Genomic DNA, 21,033 nt, shown 5'->3' with positions numbered 1-21,033 from the left:
GTAGCTACCTCAGCTAGCCGGTCGGCCAGGGCTTTGATCATGATGCTGCTGTAGTCGTCTCCTCGGTCCTGGAAGGTTCTGCTCAGCTCGTCGGCTCCGAACACGCCGACGGCGAACATTCCTACGAAGTCCGGAACGCCCGATTCCAGCGGAGCCACGAAGTCGGACAGGCAGAGGTGTCGGTCCGGGCCGGACCCGTCCTTCTCCGCCTGGAACAGACCACATGTTTACTGTAGCTTTCAGAAACAGAAATAAGCGACGCCCCGATTTCAGAAGCGCAGGCGCCAAAAAAAAGGGACATCCCCAAAACTTCTAAACTGCATAGAAATGTATTTATTTTATATGAAAAAACTAAATACTTTGATTTAAAGTCTAAAGTGCTTTAATAGCATTGAACCTGCATGACTGTACAGACTAGCAATGAAATAGCCTCCTATGCTACGTACGTCCACATCAGCCCAGATGTAGAATAAGCTACAGGTGAAGGTCAGAACATTAGAATATGGTGTAAAAGTAAATTTTTTTCAATAATTCAACTTAAAAGGTTAAACAAAAAAAAAACAGGTGATAGTTATGTGAAGAAGATGTCAAACTTTAGCTGAAGACCTGATTCCAGCTCACCAACCCTCGTAACTGCTTGTTGCAATGCCTGCTGGGTTTGGTCTTCGTTTTGCCGTTTTTATTTAACTGTGAAAAAATGCTTTTTGTAATATTCTGTCTGATGGTACGTTAGACTGTCAGCGTCATGATAATAAGGTACTTATTATACTTTTTTCTTGTGTTTTTTCCTTAAATATGCATATAAACAGAAGTATGGACTTTCAAGTTTTGTTATTAAAAGAACATTAAAGAACTACGGAAGACTATCAGGGCCAGGGAGGAGAAAAAATATTTGAGAGGGCAAGATTTTTTTTTATTATGCACTTAAGAAAAAAGTTGAAATGTTGACATTAATGTTACAATTTTGTGAATAAAATCGGAATTTTGAGAATAAAGTTGAAATACATTTCGACTTTTTTCTCGAAATTTCAACTTTTTGCTCGAAGTGCACAATTAAAAAAAAAAAAAAATTTCCTCCTCTAAAATATTATCTTTATTTTTCTCCTGCCTGGCCCTGTACTCTTCCGTAAAGAACTGTCCTTTCTATGATTTAAAGGTTTAATTTGCAGTTGACAAAGTTTAAATAATCAAACATGGGTCCTGGTTCCGGTCCTGGTTCCGGTCCTGGTCCTGGCCCAGATCTGGTCCAGGTCCGACTCTCACCTGCTGCCGGAGTCCGTGGAACGTTTCCACCGGCTCGTCTCGTCTCTCGGCCGCGGCGTCGTCCTCGTAGACCCGGATGTCGTCTCCGTCACTCTGGGCTCTCCAGAACCCCAGCAGGCCCCGGGCCTCCAGACTCCGGTCCTGGATGACCCGGTTCAGAAGCTGCTGGGCCTCGTCGAAGAGCCGGCGGGCTTCTGGACCTGCAGAGAAAAACACAAGACCTGATAAAAACACAAGACCCAGCGGCTTCTGGACCTGCAGATAAAAACACAAGACCTGATAAAAGGAAGGAAGGAAGGAAGAAAGAAAGAAAGAAAGAAAGAAAGAAAGAGGGAGGGAGGGAGGGAAGGAAGGAAAGAAGGAAAGAAAGAAAGAAAGAAAGAAAGAAAGAAAGAAAGAAAGAAAGAAAGAAAGAAAGAAAGAAAGAAAGAAAGAAAGAAAGAAAGAAAGAAAGAAAGAAAGAAAGAAAGAAAGAAAGAAAGAAAGAAAGAAAGAAAGAAAGAAAGAAAGAAAGAAAGAAAGAAAGAAAGAAAGAAAGGCTTGTGGACCTGCAGGGATAAAAACATGATACTCTGATCCACTCAGAGCTATTATTTCCACCTCAGTAGGGAAGAACTTTTCCTCCACAAATACAAAAAACCATCATGAATTATGGCGCCTTTTCCACCAAAGTGGTCCTTCTAGTTGTTTTTAAGTGTCTTAATTATTATTTTATCTATTTAATTTTATTGTAATGATTATTTTTATTATTTGATTTTAATATTTTTTTTATTATTTTATCTATTTAATTATATTGTAATGATGATGATTATTATTATTTAATTTCATTCACTTAAATATTATCATTTTATTTATTTATTGATTATTTTATTTGTCTAATTATTATTAATTTTTTAATTTATTATTTTATTCATTTAATTTTATTCTAATGATTATTATTATTTGATTTTATTTATTTAATTTATTTAATTTTATTCTCGTGATTATTATTATTTAATTTTATTTATTTAATTATTGAATTTTTTATTTAATTATTATTCGATGTTATTGTAATGGTTATAATTATTTTATTCAATTATTATTCTATTTATTTATTTATTAATAAAATATTATATTATTTAATTTTATTCTAATGATTATTATTGTTATTTTACGTTTCATACTATATTATGGGCCCAGTTTTAACTTGATTGACTGATTGATGTATTGATTACCCACCTACGGTCCGATCCCTGAAGATCTTGGGGAATCCCCGGTTTCGGGTATTGATTGATGTATTGATTACCCACCTACGGTCCGGTCCCTGAAGATCTTGGGGAATCCCCGGTTCGGGTATTTCCCCCGGAGCTGCCAGACGTCGAAGAACGGCTTCCAGTCAATGAAATCCAGCAGCTCCGTCAGGTCCTGGTTCTCCAGAACCCGAGTTCCCAGGAACCCTGGGGGGGACGGGGACACGTTAGTACCCGGTACCAGAACCCGGAACCAGAACCCGGTACCTGGTTCCCGGGTCTCCCTGGTACCCGGGTCTCAGGTCTCACCTGGTCGGGGCGGACACTGCGACGGCCAGTCCACCTGCAGATTCTTCTGTCGGGCCTCGGAGAGGGAGACGTAGCGCCGGTCCTGGAACAGAGAACCGGGTTCAGGTTCTGAATATCATATTATCTCCTAATTCAGTTTAATTTAAACTTTTTTCATTTATTTATTTAATTATTATAATTTTATTCCAATGATTATTGTAATTATTTCATTTAATTATTAAATTTATGTATTTGATTATTATTATTTGATTTATTTAATTTTTACTATTTGATTTATTTATTTGATTATTATTTGATTTATTTAATATTATTGTAACAGAAGAACCGGGGGTCCGTAGGAGGCGCTAGCAATACCCGTCCCGGGCAGAAGTCCGTGCCCCTGGTACCCGGTACCTTCAGGGAGTCGTAGTATTCCTGTGTGTGTGTGTGTGTGTGTGTGTGTGTGTGTGTGTGTGTGTGTGTGTGTGTGTGTGTGTGTATATATATATATGTGTGTGTGTGTGTGTGTGTGTGTGTGTGTGTATATTTTAGTGTGTATATTTAAGTGTGTACCTTCAGAGAGTCGTAGTATTCCTGTGTGTGTGTGTGTGTGTGTGTGTGTGTGTGTGTGTGTGTGTGTATATATGTGTGTATATTTAAGTGTGTACCTTCAGGGAGTCGTAGTATTCCTGTGTGTGTGTGTGTGTGTGTGTGTGTGTGTGTGTGTGTGTGTGTGTGTGTGTGTATATATATATATGTGTGTGTGTGTGTGTGTGTGTGTGTGTGTGTATATTTTAGTGTGTATATTTAAGTGTGTACCTTCAGAGAGTCGTAGTATTCCTGTGTGTGTGTGTGTGTGTGTGTGTGTGTGTGTGTGTGTGTGTGTGTGTGTATATATGTGTGTATATTTAAGTGTGTACCTTCAGGGAGTCGTAGTATTCCTGTGTGCGTGCGTGCGTGTGTGTGTGTGTGTGTGTGTGTGTGTGTGTGTGTGTGTGTGTGTGTGTGTGTGTGTGTGTGTGTGTGTGTGTGTGTGTGTGTGTGTACCTTCAGGGAGTCGTAGTATTCCTGCCGGATCTCCTCGTACTCGTCCTTCACCTCCTCACAGTAATCCTCCTTTAGAGACTCGTCCAGGAGCTGCTGGACCTGAATCAGAACCAGAACCAGAACCAGAACCAGAACCAGAACCAGAATCAGAATCAGAATCAAGACCAGAATCAGAACCAGAACCAGAATCAGAACCAGAATCAGAACCAGGACCAAAAAAAAAAAATGTATTACTTGCATATAAAGCCCAAAACGGCTTAGCTCCGCAGCATTTTCAAGACCTGATAGAGCCTTATGTTCCTGGCAGAGCTCTCCGCTCTCAGAGTGCAGGTTTACTCGTAGTTCCTAGAGTATCTAAATGTAGATTTGGAGGGCGGGCGTTCTGCTATCAGGCACCACTACTTTGGAACCAACTTCCAATCTGGGTTAAGGAGGCTGACACCACCTCCACCTTTAAAACTAAACTTAAAACCTTTCTGTTTAGTAAAGCCTATAGTTAGTGTTTAGTAAACCTCTAGCTGGTGTTGGTAAATCTCTAGGTAGTGTAAACTCTAGTGTGTTAGAGTCAGTAGTCATAGTTGCAGCTATAGAACAAGACTATAATAGTTAGTCTCAAATATAGCTTGGTGGTAGATATGCTGCTATAGGCCTATGCTGCAGGGGGGCACCGACATGATCCAAAACGTACGAAAAAACGCACGAAAAAAAACGTACGAAAAAAACGTATGAAAAAACGTACGAAAAATCGTACGAAAAAACGTACGAAAAAACGCACGAAAAAACATACGAAAAAAAAAATACGAAAAAACGTACGAAAAAAACGTAGGAAAAAACGTACGAAAAAAAATGTATGAAAAAACGTACGAAAAAACGTACGAAAAAAAATCGTACGAAAAAACGTACAAGAAACGTACGAAAAAAAAAACCTTAGAAAAAAACCTTAGAAAAAACGTACGAAAAAAACGTATGAAAAACGTACGAAAAAACGCACGAAAAAAAATGTACGAAAAAACGTAGGAAAAATCGCATGAAAAAACGTACGAAAAAACGCATGCTATCAGGCACCATTACTATGGAACCAACTTCCGATCTGGGTTAAGGAGGCTGACACCACCTCCACCTTTAAAAAAAAATACGAAAAAACGTACGAAAAAAACGTAGGAAAAAACGTACGAAAAAACGTACCAAAAAAAATCGTACCAAAAAACGTACAAAAAACGTACGAAAAAAAAACCTACGAAAAAAACCTACGAAAAAAACGTACGAAAAAAACGTATGAAAAACGTACGAAAAAACGTACGAAAAAAAATGTACGAAAAAACGTACGAAAAAACGCATGAAAAAACGTACGAAAAAACGCATGCTATCAGGCACCACTACTATGGAACCAACTTCCGATCTGGGTTAAGGAGGCTGACACCACCTCCACCTTTAAAACTAAACTTAAAACCTTTCTGTTTAGTAAAGCCTATAGTTAGTGTTTAGTAAACCTCTAGCTGGTGTTGGTAAATCTCTAGGTAGTGTAAACTTTAGTGTGTCAGAGTCGCTCCTGTAGTTTCTTGTGCTGGCCCCCCTTTTCTTCTCTTTTTTCTCTTTTGTCCATGGTGCAGCATCCTCTGCTGGAGAAGAGCATTTCTGAATGCAAAACACCGGATCCTGCAGCGTGGGAGTGAGGAGGGCAGGGTAACGGCCCGGTCAGGGTAACGGCCCGGTCAGGGTAACGGCCCGGTCAGGGTAACGGCCCGGTCAGGCGGGGGAGAGGTTTGTCCGTCAAGACTCCTCTCCCTGGCCCTGCCCCTTCTCAACCTTTCCCCGACCCTGCACCCCAACCTGGGACTTGCTGATTGGGCCGGAGCTTCGGGAGCTGTGTGCTGGCCTGCGGTCCCCACCCCCGGTCATCCCGCTGCTGCTTCCACCTGCCTGCTGTGCTGCTGACGTCCCTGACTCCACCAGTCTGGCCTTCAGCAGGAGGGTCCCCCCTTATGATCCTGGTCCTGCTCAAGGTTTCTTCCTCCTAAAGGGGAGTTTTTCTTGCCACTGTTTGGCTTAAGGTTTTTCTCCCACTAGGGGAGTTTTTACCTGCCATTGTTTATGTAATAATTGCTCGGGGGTTTATGTTTATGTTCATGTTCTGGATCTCTGGAAAGCATCTATAGACAACTTTTGTTGTATTAGACGCTATATAAATAGGAAAAAAAAAAAGAAAGAGAAAAAAGACCAGGACCAGGACCAGAACCAGGACCAGAACCAGAACCAGAACTCACCACCACGACGCTGCGTGAGGCGTCCAGGACGTGGATCACCGGATGGTTGTAGCGCGGAGCGATTCTCACCGCCGTGTGGATCCTGAAGAGAGAGGTCAGGGGTCATGTAGGGGGTCACATAGAGGTCAAACAGGGACCCCTACGGTGACATTCCCCTGCATTCCCCCAACGTCCAGCAAGTGTTGTCATCGTACACGCTGGACAGCTAAGAGATATGATGTGTGTGTATGTACATGTACATGTGTGTACATGTGTTTATGTACATGTGTGTGTACATGTGTTTATGTACATGTGTGTACTTGTGTGTATTTGTACCTGGATGTCGTCGCCCCCCCGATCATGTGTGTATGTGTGTGTATATATATGTGTGTACATGTGTGTACTTGTACACACATGTACAAGTACACACATATACACACATGATCGGGGGGGCCACCACGTCCAGGTACAAATACACACAAGTACACACACATATATACACACATATACACACACATGTACACACATGTACACACATGTACACACATGTACATGTGTGTACATGTGTGTACATGTACATGTGTGTGTATATGTGTGTATATATGTGTGTGTACTTGTGTGTATTTGTACCTGGACGTGGTGGCCCCCCCGATCATGTGTGTATGTGTGTATATATGTGTGTGTATATATGTGTGTACATGTGTGTGTATATATGTGTGTATATATGTGTGTGTACTTGTGTGTGTATATATGTGTGTATATATGTGTGTGTACTTGTGTGTACTTGTACCTGGATGTCGTCGCCCCCCCGATCATGTGTACATGTACATGTGTGTGTGTACTTGTGTGTGTATGTGTGTATATGTGTGTGTGTACATGTGTGTGTATATGTGTGTATATGTGTGTACATGTGTGTACTTGTGTGTATTTGTACCTGGAAGTCGTGGCCCCCCCGATCATGTGTGTATATGTTTGTGTACTTGTGTGTATTTGTACCTGGACGTGGTCGCCCCCCCGATCATGTGTGTATGTGTGTACATGTGTGTGTGTATATGTGTGTACTTGTGTGTACTTGTGTGTGTACTTGTGTGTGTACATGTGTGTACTTGTACCTGGACGTGGTGGCCCCCCCGATCAACAGGGGGATTCTCATCCCGATTCTCTCCATCTCTTTGGCCACGTGGATCATCTCGTCCAACGATGGAGTGATGAGACCTGAGAGGCCGACCACGTCTGGAACCAACCAATCAATCAATCAATCAATCAATCAATCAATCAATCAATCAATCAATCAATCAATCAATCAATCAATCAATCAATCAATCAATCAATCAGAGACCAGGAACCAATCAATCAGAGACCAGGAACCAATCAATCAATCAATCAATCAATCAATCAATCAATCAATCAGAGACCAGGAACCAATCAATCAATCAATCAATCAATCAATCAATCAATCAATCAATCAATCAATCAATCACAGACCAGGAACCAATCAATCAGAGACCAGGAACCAATCAATCAGAAACCAGGAACCAATCAATCAGAAACCAGGAACCAATCAATCAGAAACCAGGAACCAATCACAGGAACCAATCACCTACCAGCCTTCTGAGTGACGGCAGCTCGGAGAATCTGGTCGCTGGTTACCATGACGCCCAGATCAATGACCCTGCAGAGAAACACAATCAGGAACTACCAGGAACTACACTGAACACACACCTTTATATACACACACCTGAACTACACACTCCTAACAGACACCAGTGTTCTACACACACACACACACACACACACACACACACACACACACACACACACACACACACACACACACACACACACACACACACACACACACACACACACACCTGTAGTTGTTACATCCCAGCACGACTCCCACGATGTTCTTCCCGATGTCGTGGACGTCTCCCTTCACCGTCGCCAGGACGACCGTCCCCTGGTAGGGGTCCTGCAGGGAGCAGGGGATTCTGGGTAATCAGGGGGAGCAGGGGATTCTGGGTAGTCAGGGGATTCTGGGTAATCAGGGGGAGCAGGGGATTCTGGGAACTCTAACTTGGACTCATCCATCCAACCATCCATCATCCATCCATCCCTACATTCCATGTCCCCAGAACCAGTTCAGAACCAGTTCTCGGTCCACTAAGAACCACTACTCTAATCTGACTATGAAACAACAGTCGATATTCAGATGAAACTCACGATTTCCTCCACCGATCCCGACGCCTCCATCATCTCTGCTCTCTCCTTCTCCATGAAGGGAACCAGGTAGCCCACGGCTTTCTTCATGACGCGGGCCGACTTGATCACCTGCAACAAACGCTGCTAATCAATACACTTGATCACCTGCAACAGAACCAGAACCAGACGCTGCTAATCAATACACTTGATCACCTGAAACAAAAAGCTGCTAATCAATACACCTGATCACCTGCAACAGAACCAGAACCAGACGCTGCTAATCAATACACTTGATCACCTGCAACAGAACCAGAACCAGACGCTGCTAATCAATACATTTGATCACCTACCTGCTAACCAGTGATTAGCTCGTACCTGCTAACAGGAAGTGATTAGCACCTACCTGCTAACAGGAAGTGATTAGCTCATACCTGCTAACAGGAAGTGATTAGCTCGTATCTGCTAGCCAGTGATTAGCTCGTACCTGCTAACAGGAAGTGATTAGCTGGTACCTGCTAACAGGAAGTGATTAGCTCGTACCTGCTAGCCAGTGATTAGCTCTTATCTGCTAACAGGAAGTGATTAGCACCTACCTGCTAACAGGAAGTGATTAGCTCATACCTGCTAACAGGAAGTGATTAGCTTGTACCTGCTAACAGGAAGTGATTAGCTCGTACCTGCTAACAGGAAGTGATTAGCTCGTACCTGCTAGCCAGTGATTAGCTCATACCTGCTAACAGGAAGTGATTAGCTCGTACCTGCTAACAGGAAGTGATTAGCTCGTACCTGCTAACAGGAAGTGATTAGCTCGTACCTGCTAACAGGAAGTGATTAGCTCGTACCTGCTAACAGGAAGTGATTAGCTCCTACCTGCTAGCCAGTGATTAGCTCGTACCTGCTAGCCAGTGATTAGCTCGTACCTGCTAACAGGAAGTGATTAGCTCCTACCTGCTAGCCAGTGATTAGCTCGTACCTGCTAACAGGAAGTGATTCGCTCGTACCTGCTAACAGGAAGTGATTAGCTCGTACCTGCGGCAGGAACATCTTCCCGGCTCCGAATAAATCTCCCACCACCTTCATGCCGTTCATCAACGGGCCCTCGATGATGTGGAGCGGCCGTCGGTATCGACCAATCAGAGACCGGCATTCCTCCACGTCCTGCACCACGAACTGGTCTATGCCCTGGAGGGAGAACCGGGACAGGGGGGTCAGAGGTCGCTCTTGGGAAGTTGGCAGGTTCCCCCGAACTCCATGGCCTTCTGGGAAACACCTAGAAGTCAAACCCCTGAAGTTTCCCCCTCAACGGGGCCGAGCCGTCCACAGGACTGAGCTAGACCGGCTAAAGTGGCTATGCTAGCTGAAGTGGCTAAAGCAGCTAAAGAAGCTAAAGCGACTAAAGTGCCTAAGGTGGGTAAAGTGACTAAGGTGGCTTAAGCACCTAAAGCGGTTAAATGGCTAAGTTGGCTAAAGTGGATAGAGCCGCTAAAGTGGCCAAAGTGGCTAAAGAAGCTCCTCTCTGTACCTGCTGACGTCATCGTTTACCAAAGTTACGTAAACTGAAAAACTCCTGCAGCTCCTCCAATCCCAGCCAGGGGGCGGGGCTGGCCAGATGTCAATCACAGTGCTGTCTATCAGGGTCAGAGATGCTAGCGAGAGCTCGGCTAGCTCACCTTGACCAGCGCGTACTCCAGTCGCTCCTCCACTCCGGCTTCCCTCCACTCGTCCGTCTGGACAACCTTCTTCCCTCCGTCCACGTGGTTCTGTCAACGAGAGACCAAGGTGGGCTAAAGACGTTAAAGCAGCTAAAGTGGCTAAAGCGGCTAAAGTGTCTATGATAGCTGAAGTGGCTAAGTTGGCTAAAGTTGCTAAAGCAGATAAAGTGGCTAAAAACGTGGCTAAAAAAGCTAAAGCACATAAACTGGCCAAACTGGCTGAAGTGGCTGAAGTGGTTAAGTTGGCTAAAGCGGCTATGGTAGCTGAAGTGGCTAAGTGGCCAAAGTGAGACAAAGGTGCGCTAGGCGAAGCAGGAACACCTGGGGGCGATGCTAGCAGCGGCGATGCTAGCGATGGCGTCGGTCCTCACCTGCGCGTAGGCTAGCAGCTTCTCGGTAGCGTCGGCGTCGCGGTTCCAGATCAGGTTTTCACACATTAGCAGCAGCTCCTTATCGATGTCGTCGTAAACCGGCAGGTTCCCGGCGTTCACGATGCCCATGTCCATGCCGTCCTGCCCAGGAACACGGGTTAGCACACGGGTTAGCACACGAGTTAGCACACGGGTTAGCACACGGGTTAGCACACGGGTTAGCAGAACCGCACACTGCAGTAATTACAGGTTCTCACGAAATGGTGCTAGCAACCGTCAGCAATTACGCTGTTGATCCCAGAGAAAAGGGGGATGTGGGGTGTGGCTAAAGTGGCCAAAGTGGCTTAACTAGCCAAATTGGCTAAAGCGGCTAAAGCAGCTAAAGTAGATAAAGTGGCAAAAGTGGCTAAGGTGGCTAAAGTGGCTAAAGCGGTAAGGGTAACGGGGCAGATAACATGCAGGTAACATGGCAGGTAGGGCTGGGTGATATGGACCAAAAGTCATATCTGGATATTTTCTAGCTAAATGTTGATAATCGATATATATCTCGATATTTTTTCTGTGACATAATTGCATTATAGCATAGCATCTCTGTTAGCATCTATGTTAGCATCTCTGTTAGCTTCTCTGTTAGCTTCTCTGTTAGCATCTCTGTTAGCATCTCTGTTAGCATCTCTGTTAGCATCTCTGTTAGCTTCATTTTTTCTGATCAAACCCTTAAAAAAACAGTCAGTTTTAATACAAAGCCTCGTGCCAAATGTCACACAGGTTCCTTTATTAACAGAGGTCTGCACAATATCAACATGTATAAAACAAATGAAATAAAAATAAACTGCTGCATATATAGAATAAAAATGCTTCTTGAATAAAATAAAACAAATATCCCTTTCCTGCATAACAATTAAATTAAAATACACTGTGCAATTAATACAATGTAGACAGTAACAGGCAGACTTTTCCACTGAGGTTGACAGTTGTGCAAATAACAAAACATTGTAATTTTTTAATCAAAAAATGTAATTTTTTTTTTTTTTTTTTAAATCGATATAAATCATTTTGTCTCGTACCATATCGCGTTTGAAAATATATCGATATATATTAAAATCTCGATATATCGCCCAGCCCTAGTGGCAGGTAAGGGGGCAGGTAACATGGAGGTAACGGGGCAGGTGCTACTGCAGGTCCACCCCCGGGGCTTGTTGGTAATTACCTTGATAGCGTGGTACAGGAAGGCGGCGTGCAGGGGATTGTGGGTAATTACCTTGATAGCGTGGTACAGGAAGGCGGCGTGCAGGGGATTGTGGGTAATTACCTTGATAGCGTGGTACAGGAAGGCGGCGTGCAGGGCCTCCCTGATGGTTTCCATCCCTCTGAAGGAGAACGACAGGTTGGACAAACCGCCGCTAACTCTGGCTCCGGGTAACGTCTCCTGGAACCAGAACCAGAATCAGAACCTGAACCAGAACCTCCACTAACTCTGGCTCCGGGTAATGTCTCCTGGACACAACAATGGCTATGGTAGCTGAAGTGGCTAAAGTGGTTAAATGGCTAAAGCGGCTAAAGTAGCTGAAGTGGCTAATATGGCTAAATAAAATAAAGTAGCCCGACCGCGGTCGCCGGTAGCTCACGGGTAGCTCGCGGGTAGCTGACGGCGGTCAGCGCTAGCTCACCTTAATGAGCCTGGTGGCGCGGAGGAAGTGCACGGCGTAGTCGCTGTGCTCGTCCATGCCGGTGCCGATCGTCAGGATGTTCGGGTCGAAGATGATGTCGTTGGGGTCGAACCCGACCCGGCTAACCAGCAGCTCGTAGGCGCGGCGGCAGATCTGCACCTTCCGGTCGACGTCCGTGGCCTGGAGACGGCATCAGGTGCGTTGGCGAACGTGAACGTGATAGCGGCGGCGGCGGCGTCCTCACCTGCCCCTCCTGAAGTAGCTAAAGTGGCCAAAGTGGCTAAAGTGGCTAAAGTGGCTCAAGTGGCTAAAGCGGCTAAAGGAAGGAAGGGCATCAGGTGCGTTGGCGAGCGTTAGGAATGGGCGATATGTTACCGTTCATGATAAACCGTCAAAAAAATTCCCCACGGTAAGAATTTGTATCTCACGGTAAAAACGATACATTTTGCATTTTGTGTAAAGCGAAAGAAAGAAAGAAAGAAAGAAAGAAAGAAAGAAAGAAAGAAAGAAAGAAAGAAAGAAAGAAAGAAAGAAAGAAAGAAAGAAAGAAAGAAAGAAAGAAAGAAAGAAAGAAAGAAAGAAAGAAAGAAAGAGATTTATGGTTACAAAGGTGGAGTTGAATTGGTATTTTTTTATCGTTATCGGGATAAATGCCAGAAATTATCGTGATACATTTTTAAGTCCATACCGCCCATCCCTAGCGAGCGTGCAGGTTTACACGCGGCGGTAGCGGCGGCGGCGGTAGCGGTAGCAGCGGCGGCGTCCTCACCTGCCCCTCCTCGTCGAAGGCCATCACCACCACGGCGGCGCCGTAGCGCTTCACAGTCGCGGCGCGGAACAGGAAGTCGTGCTCTCCGTCCTTCAGGCTGATGCTGTTGACGATGCACTTGCCCTGGCAGCACTTTAGCCCCGCCTCTATCACCGCGAAGCTGGACGAGTCGATGCAGAGGGGGACCTGGGGGTAAGGGGCGGGGCTAGTGAGTCAGGGGTGGGGCTAATGAGTCAGGGGAGGGGCTAGTGAGTCGGTCACGCCCCTCCACTCGCAGGGACAACAATCATCACAATAATGGTGTCTAAAGTGAAGAAGAAGATGAATTACTGAAAATTCCACGTTAGATTTGGAAACGTAGAAGTTTACTTCCGATGTATTTCTACAACACCTGAACTAAATAACACAATAGATCAGATTTAAACTATCCCATCCGAGTGTATTTATACTTTTTCACCAAAAACAGGTAGGGCTATGCTATGCTAGGGTGGGGCTACGCTAGGGTGGGGCTATGCTACGCTAGGGTGGGGCTATGCTATGCTAGGGTGGGGCTATGCTACGCTAGGGTGGGGCTATGCTACGCTAGGGTGGGGCTATGCTACGCTAGGGTGGGGCTATGCTACGCTAGGGCTATGCTACGCTAGGGTGGGGCTATGCTACACTAGGGTGGGGCTATGCTAGCAGCCAGGTTTTGCCAGGTAAACAGGCGATAGTAGTAAACGGGTCTGAAGACAGAACCAGAACCAGAGAACCTTGCCGGGTCCGTTCCTACCGGGCCGGAACCGGTACCGAGCTCTTACCCGGGCGATGTCGGGCTCCGACCCGACCAGCCTGCAGAACCGGGCCATGGCGGCCGGTCCGTCCAGCAGACCCTCGTCCATGTTGATGTCCAGAACCTGAGCCCCCATCTGGACCTGGGCCTTGGCCACGCTCAGGGCCTCCTGGGGACCAGAACCAGAACCAGAACCAGAACCAGGATCAGAGAGGGGTCCGGGGGACCAGAACCAGAACCTAGACCGGGTACCGACCTCGTAGTGACCCGCCAGCACCAGCTTGGAGAACCTCCTAGATCCGGCCACGTTGCAGCGCTCGCCAATGTTCACGAAGTTGGTGTAGGGACCGATCCGGAACGGTTCCAGACCTGGAGACGGAGAGGTAGGGATGGGTCCGGGTCCTGGATCCTGGTTCCTGGTCCTGGAGGACCTGGACCCGGTAAACCCCCCCAGAACCAGGACTACAACCCGTGGGTAAGTTGTCTAAAACGGTGGTTAAATGGCTAAAGCAGCTAAAGTGGCTAAAGCAGCTAAAGCGGTTAAAGCGGCTAAAGCGGCTAAAGTGGCTAAAGCAGCTAAAGCGGTTAAAGCGGCTAAAGAGGCTAAAGTGGCTAAAGCTGTTAATTGGCTAAAGTGGCTAAAGTGGCTAAAGCGGCTAAACCGGTAAAGTGGCTAAACCGGCTAAAGTGGCTAAAGCGGCTAAAGTGGCTAAAGCAGCTAAAGCGGTTAAATGGCTAAAGCGGCTAAAGTGGCTAAAGTAGGTTGTCTAAAGTGGCTAAAATTTCAAAAGAGGCTAAAGTGGCTAAAATGGCTAAAGTGGCTAATATGGCTAAAGTGGCTAAGTTTTCTAAAGTGGCTAAAGAAGATGAATTACTGAAAATTCAACGTTAGGAGATCTGTCGGTCGAGGCGTTGGAAACCGTTAAATGTAGCGCCGAAGTGGCTAAAGCGGCTTAAGCAGCTAAAGCGGTTACATGGCTAAAGCGGCTGAACTAAGTACAGTTCTGCCAGTTCCTGGAGGACCTGGACTACAACCAGAACTGAACTAAGTTCTACTGAACTCGTCAGAGAGCTGTAAATTCCCGTGGTGAGCCGGTACCTGAAAGCAGCAGGTGGTCCTGGTTAACGGCAGCAGCAGGAACTCTGGGCTGGACGTGTTTCACGGCTTCAGAGATGGATCTGCGGGGGGTAAGAAGAGGGGGTATAACCAGAGTATTACCGCCTTACAGACATTAACCCCTAGAGAGTATTACCCCCTACAGACATTTACCCCCTAGAGCAGTGGTTCCCAACCTTTTTTCCTTGTCCCCCCTACTTAGACCAGCCAGGCCCCCGACCCGTACGTACTAGCACCAAAATAGTCTTTAATTGAAAAAATGAACATTAATAAGGTTTTTTTGATACATTTCTTTTTGGTTTACTCTGTAAACAGATGACGTTGTTTTTCTCCAATGTCACCAATGTATAAAATACTCACAAAAGGACATAAAAGGACATAAAAATATTGCTGAAAAATGTCTCTTTTAATATGAGACCAACATTTTTTAACATTTTTCCTTCCTAGATTAAATGTTTAGTAATGATATAATAATAAGGAATGAAATAATTTCCTGTGTTTGTCACCAGTGTATAAAAAACACAAAAAATATTCAAGACATTCATAAATTATTCCTAACAATGTCTTATGAATGACTCATTCGCAAATATAATTTTTACAACTGCATAATTTCAAAGCAGACAAAGTTTCGCGCCCCCCCAGAGATCTCTGGCGCCCCCCCAGGGGGGGCCCGGACCCCAGGTTGGGAGACGCTGCCCTAGAGAGTATTACGCCCTACAGACATTTACCCCCTACAGAGGTTAACCCCCTAGGGGCATTTACCCCCTACAGAGTATTATTACCCCCTAGAGACATTTATCCCCCAGAAACCTGGTACTGACCTAATATGCTCAGGCGTGGTTCCACAACATCCCCCCACAATGTTCACCAGTCCGTCCAAGGCAAACTCCTGCAGACACGACATCTTTATTATACTAACGCTTCAGTTAAAGTATTTTTATATAGATATATATGTCATGAAGAACAGGGAGACCTTTAAATGGGAGGCTGTGACTTGAGGAGTTTCATCGTAACCTCCGAACGTGTTGGGGAGACCTGAAGAGAACAAGACATGACATTAGTGGGGTCAAAGGTCGTCGTGGGCGGCTTCGTAGTGCACGACGGACGCCGGTTACCTGCGTTTGGGTAACAGATAACGAAAGCTGTGGTGCATTGACCGATGGCCTCGATGAACGGCCTCATCTCCGTCGCCCCCAGAGCGCAGTTCAGCCCCACGCTGCAACCAGAGATAAAACACATGGGTCAATGTTTCCTAGGCCCAATCACTTCAGGGTCGGAATGTTTCCTAGGTACAATCGCTTCAGGGTCGGAATGTTTCCTGGGTACAATCGCTTCAGGGTCGGAATGTTTCCTGGGTACAATCGCTTCATTACTCTGGGTCGGAATGTTTCCTAGGTACAATCGCTTCAGGGTCGGAATGTTTCCTAGGTACAATCGCTTCAGGGTCGGAATGTTTCCTAGGTACAATCGCTTCAGGGTCGGAATGTTTCCTAGGTACAATCGCTTCAGGTTCTTGCGAGGCAACAAGTTATTGTAGGGACATGATTCAAATGTTTCAAAACTCGCCTCGTTGTGGACTAAAACATATTCAAATTTCATGAAGCTGTGATTTACATATATTTTAAGTCAAAATGCCTGTCAAACGGCCCCATCCCCAAAGGTTTGTTAACAACCTTTAACGGTTTATTAACAACCCTAAACTACTTCTTGGCCATTATTAATCACCCTTAACCACACAACCCCGAAGCAGGGGGTGTGGTTTATTAACAACCCTAAACTGCACCCTTTGAAGAATGCAATACAACCATAAACACCTCAAATGGACATAGAACCGAACACAACCACTACAGCCCTAAACCAAAGCAGCAAGAGGGGACAAATGGGCAGTAGGGCCCATATCAATGTTTCCTGAAATTTTCTAGTTATTATTGTTATTAATTATTCTTCAGCTCGTTTCACCGAATCAGGCATGACGTGCCGTAACTCACCACAGCGGCTTCGCGTGAGAAAGACTCACAACGAAGGCCTCCCCCGTCTGGCCGGACAGAGTCCTGCCGCTCCGGTCCACGATGGTTCCCGAGATCTACAGAATAAAGCTCTTATCTTAATACAGTTGCGCTTCTAAAACTCAGAAAGAGAAATCAAAAACTGACAAAGACACCATTTATGAGTGGATTATAGAAACTATACAGGATGCAGTCAATGGGAAGGTTCAAAATCAAGAGGAGGGTCGAGGTTCTGAAGAACCCTGAACAGCACAAATGTTCACTCATTCATCCGGGTTCACTCATTCATCCGGGTTCACTCGTTCATCCGGGTTAATCCGGGTTCACTCATTCATCCAGGTTCACTCATTCATCTGGGTTAATCCGGGTTCACTCATTCATCCGGGTTCACTCATTCATCCGGGTTCACTCATTCATCTGGGTTAATCCGGGTTCACTCGTTCATCCGGGTTAATCCGGGTTCACTCGTTCATCCGGGTTCACTCATTCATCCGGGTTCACTCATTCATCCGGGTTAATCCGGGTTCACTCGTTCATCCGGGTTCATCCGGGTTCACTCGCTCATTCGGGTTCATCCGGGTTCACTCATTCATCCGGGTTCACTCGTTCATCCGGGTTAATCCGGGTTCACTCATTCATCCGGGTTCACTCATTCATCTGGGTTAATCCGGGTTCACTCATTCATCCAGGTTCACTCATTCATCTGGGTTAATCCGGGTTCACTCATTCATCCGGGTTCACTCATTCATCCGTGTTCACTCATTCATCTGGGTTAATTCGGGTTCACTCGTTCATCCGGGTTCACTCATTCATCCGGGTTCACTCATTCATCCGGGTTCACTCATTCATCTGGGTTAATCCGGGTTCACTCGTTCATCCGGGTTAATCCGGGTTCACTCGTTCATCCGGGTTCACTCGCTCATTCGGGTTCATCCGGGTTCACTCATTCATCCGGGTTCACTCGTTCATCCGGGTTCACTCATTCATCTGGGTTAATCCGGGTTCACTCGTTCATCCGGGTTCACTCGCTCATCCAGGTACACTCGTTCATCCGGGTTCACTCGTTCATCCAGGTACACTCGTTCAAATGACTCTGAATGGCATCTTGTTTTATTTTAATGGCGCTTAAAGGTGTCCTCGTTCAGTTATCTGCTCAAGAACTGGAATTTGGGAAGTACAACAAGGATAAAAAGTTGATGAACAAAGTATCAGACGTACAAATATGGGCCTTCTCTCGTAGCTCTTCTCAAACAGCAGGTCGATGGCGAACAAGGCCGCCTGCAGAGACAAGACAAAATAAAGAGCATTAGCACATGAGAAGATGTCGTTACCATGGAATATTATCAAGACATTTGTCCACATGTGGACGTTGAGGTATAAAAACAAGATCCCAGCTCTGAGCAGATGAATCTACCTTAGCGTTTGCCGTGTCAAAGACGGTTTCCACCAGCAGGATGTCGACTCCTCCGTCCAGTAAACCCCGGACCTGATCGGAATACGCCTCTACGAGCTGGTCGAACGCTGAGAAAACAAGACAAAGACCTTTAACTAAGACCAAATACGGTGACAGAGATGGAAACTTATCAAACATTCCGGTTTGGGCCCCTGATATGGGCCCGGAAGAACCTACTGATGTTCCGCAGGTCCGGTCGGTCCACCGACGGCGACACTGACAGAGTTTTGTTGGTCGGACCGAGAGCTCCGGCTACGTAGCGTTTACGACCTGGAGACACACGAGACGAGACTTAGCCGTCAGCTGGTTCTCACCACCGACCAGATCATCATCATCATCATCATCATCATCATTCTCACCGTCCTGCTTGGCGACGTCGTCGGCTGCTTTCCTCGCCAGCTCCGCCGACTTCCTGTTGAGGCGATAGGCCTGAAAACAAACACGAAGTCAGAGACGATTCAAACCAACCGCGGCGTCACCTGAAGACCTGAAGACCTGAAGACCCCCCACCTCCACCTACCAGCAGTTCCAGTCCGTAGTCGGCCTGAGCCACCGAGCTGCTGCTGAACGTGTTGGTCTCGATGATGTCGGCTCCGGCTTCCAGGTACTCCTGAAAAACCAGCACAAAAACCAGCAGAGAGGGTGAGGAGGGGCAGTGTATTTTGATAAGTCTCGATGCCGAAAAGGCTTTCGACAGTGTAAAGTGGAACTTCCTGTACTTAGTACTAGAATGACTCAGATTTAACAAAGATTCAATTAAATGTATTAAAACTATTTACCAAAGTCCTACAACCAGAATAAAAATAAACGGTAGCCTGACTGAAAGAATAGAGCTAAAGAGAGGTACCCATCAAGGATGCTGCTTGTCCCCGCTCCTCTTTGCTCTATACATTGAACCTTTAGCACAGGCTATTCGACAGAGTGAAGAGATTATTATGTAGATCAAGGAAGACTAGTCTTTGTATAAACTACTTAATTTTATGTATTATGGGAATAATACATTTTGCAAGTACAGTCAACTTAATTGTGTTAAGTTTACTTTATTTATCAAAATTAAGTTGACTTTTAAAAGGAAAAAAAATAAAAAAAGGCAAAAAGAGGAAAAAAGAAGAAAAAGAAAAAAGGAAAACAAAGGAAAAAAGAGAAAAAAAAGGAAAAAATAAATAAAACAAAATTAAAGTAATAAAATAAAAAATTAGCTCAAGAAAGATATTTTTTACTGTGGTGTTCTACTGCTTGTTAAGGAAAAAATGCACAATGTCTTGTTTTTTGAACAAATGCAGATTAAGTTCAAAACTAGATGTATTCACGTAAAGCAACAAACTTCATTTTTAATTGTTAATATCACAGATTTAAATATGTTAGATGTATTTTTTCCAGTGCGGTCCCGGGTCCTGGTCCCGGTCCGGTTCCCACCTTGTGTATCTGGTAGACGAGCTCGGGCCTGGTGAGGCTCAGCAGGTCGTTGTTGCCCTTCAGGGGCCGCCGGTGGCCCCGGAACTCGTGGCCCCGGAAGTCGTGCTCCTGCAGGTCCTGCTGCTGGATCCGGGTCCCCATGCCCCCGTCCAGGACCAGGATCCTCTGCTGCAGCAACGACCGGAGCTCCGCCTCCACGGCACTGCTGCATGCTGGGAACAGAGGAGGGAACGTTAGCTCCGTTAGCTCCGCCTCCACGGCACTGCTGCATGCTGGGAAAAGATGGGGGGACGTTAGCTACGTTAGCTTTGTTAGCTCCGCCTCCACGGCACTGCTGCATGCTGGGAACAGAGGGGGGACGTTAGCGGCGTTAGCTCCGCCTCCACGGCACTGCTGCATGCTGGGAACAGAGGGGGGGACGTTAGCTACGTTAGCTCCGCCTCCACGGCACTGCTGCATGCTGGGAAAAGATGGGGGGAAGTTAGCTACGTTAGCTTTGTTAGCTCCGCCTCCACGGCACTGCTGCATGCTGGGAACAGAGGGGGGGACGTTAGCTTTGTTAGCTCCGCCTCCACGGCACTGCTGCATGCTGGGAACAGAGGGGGGGGACGTTAGCGGCGTTAGCTCCGCCTCCACGGCACTGCTGCATGCTGGGAACAGAGGGGGGGGACGTTAGCTACGTTAGCTCCGCCTCCACGGCACTGCTGCATGCTGGGAACAGAGGGGGGGGACGTTAGCTACGTTAGCTCCGCCTCCACGGCACTGCTGCATGCTGGGAACAGAGGGGGGGACGTTAGCGGCGTTAGCTCCGCCTCCACGCCACTGCTGCATGCTGGGAAAAGATGGGGGGACGTTAGCTATGTTAGCGGCGTTAGCTCCGCCTCCACGGCACTGCTGCATGCTGGGAACAGAAGGGGGGACGTTAGCGGCGTTAGCTCCGCCTCCACGGCACTGCTGCATGCTGGGAACAGAGGGGGGACGTTAGTTACGTTAGCTCCGCCTCCACGGCACTGCTGCATGCTGGGAACAGAGGGGGGGACGTTAGCTACGTTAGCTCCGCCTCCACGGCACTGCTGCATGCTGGGAACAGAGGGGGGGACGTTAGCTACGTTAGCTCCGCCTCCACGGCACTGCTGCATGATGGGAAAAGAGGAGGGGACGTTAGCTCCGTTAGCTCCGCCTCCACGGCACTGCTGCATGCTGGGAACAGAGGGGGGGACGTTAGCTACGTTAGCTCCGCCTCCACGGCACTGCTGCATGCTGGGAAAAGAGGGGGGGGCGTTGGCTACGTCAACTTTTTTCTCAAAATTGTACTTCAACATTAATCTCGATATTTTAACGTTTTTCTCGACATTTCAACTTTTTTCTCAACATTTCGACTTTTTTCTCAACATCTCGACTTTTTTTCTCGACATTTTGACTTTTTTCTCAAAATTTCAACTTTTTTCTCAACATTTTGACTTTTTTCTCGAAAT

At 46.2% G+C, this 21,033-nt stretch overlaps 1 protein-coding gene across 1 annotated transcript in view; it reads right to left on the bottom strand.

Annotated features, from left to right (window-relative positions):
- Positions 1-21,033, bottom strand: part of mtr (5-methyltetrahydrofolate-homocysteine methyltransferase) — a 34,959-nt gene that overhangs the window by 13,028 nt on the left and 898 nt on the right. Inside the window, exons 2-30 of the mRNA XM_061708383.1 lie at positions 19,559-19,770; positions 18,663-18,752; positions 18,502-18,571; positions 18,320-18,412; positions 18,104-18,210; positions 17,908-17,967; positions 16,672-16,766; positions 15,799-15,899; positions 15,657-15,718; positions 15,505-15,572; positions 14,666-14,745; positions 13,823-13,935; positions 13,595-13,735; positions 12,795-12,980; positions 12,026-12,205; positions 11,668-11,784; positions 10,356-10,496; positions 9,943-10,032; positions 9,302-9,454; positions 8,294-8,401; positions 7,942-8,042; positions 7,675-7,742; positions 7,183-7,303; positions 6,092-6,173; positions 3,828-3,926; positions 2,802-2,883; positions 2,553-2,699; positions 1,264-1,463; positions 9-209 (exon numbers count right to left, since the gene is read on the bottom strand). Coding sequence (XP_061564367.1) covers positions 9-209; positions 1,264-1,463; positions 2,553-2,699; positions 2,802-2,883; positions 3,828-3,926; positions 6,092-6,173; positions 7,183-7,303; positions 7,675-7,742; positions 7,942-8,042; positions 8,294-8,401; positions 9,302-9,454; positions 9,943-10,032; positions 10,356-10,496; positions 11,668-11,784; positions 12,026-12,205; positions 12,795-12,980; positions 13,595-13,735; positions 13,823-13,935; positions 14,666-14,745; positions 15,505-15,572; positions 15,657-15,718; positions 15,799-15,899; positions 16,672-16,766; positions 17,908-17,967; positions 18,104-18,210; positions 18,320-18,412; positions 18,502-18,571; positions 18,663-18,752; positions 19,559-19,770 — 3,368 coding nt within the window. The remainder of the gene's footprint in view (positions 1-8; positions 210-1,263; positions 1,464-2,552; positions 2,700-2,801; positions 2,884-3,827; positions 3,927-6,091; positions 6,174-7,182; positions 7,304-7,674; positions 7,743-7,941; positions 8,043-8,293; positions 8,402-9,301; positions 9,455-9,942; positions 10,033-10,355; positions 10,497-11,667; positions 11,785-12,025; positions 12,206-12,794; positions 12,981-13,594; positions 13,736-13,822; positions 13,936-14,665; positions 14,746-15,504; positions 15,573-15,656; positions 15,719-15,798; positions 15,900-16,671; positions 16,767-17,907; positions 17,968-18,103; positions 18,211-18,319; positions 18,413-18,501; positions 18,572-18,662; positions 18,753-19,558; positions 19,771-21,033) is intronic.

This window comes from Cololabis saira, chromosome 19 (genome assembly GCF_033807715.1).
Source record: "Cololabis saira isolate AMF1-May2022 chromosome 19, fColSai1.1, whole genome shotgun sequence".
NCBI classification, from domain to species: Eukaryota; Metazoa; Chordata; class Actinopteri; order Beloniformes; family Belonidae; genus Cololabis; species Cololabis saira.
Note: the sequence above shows the minus strand (reverse complement) of the source record. Positions and strands in the feature narration are given on the sequence as shown.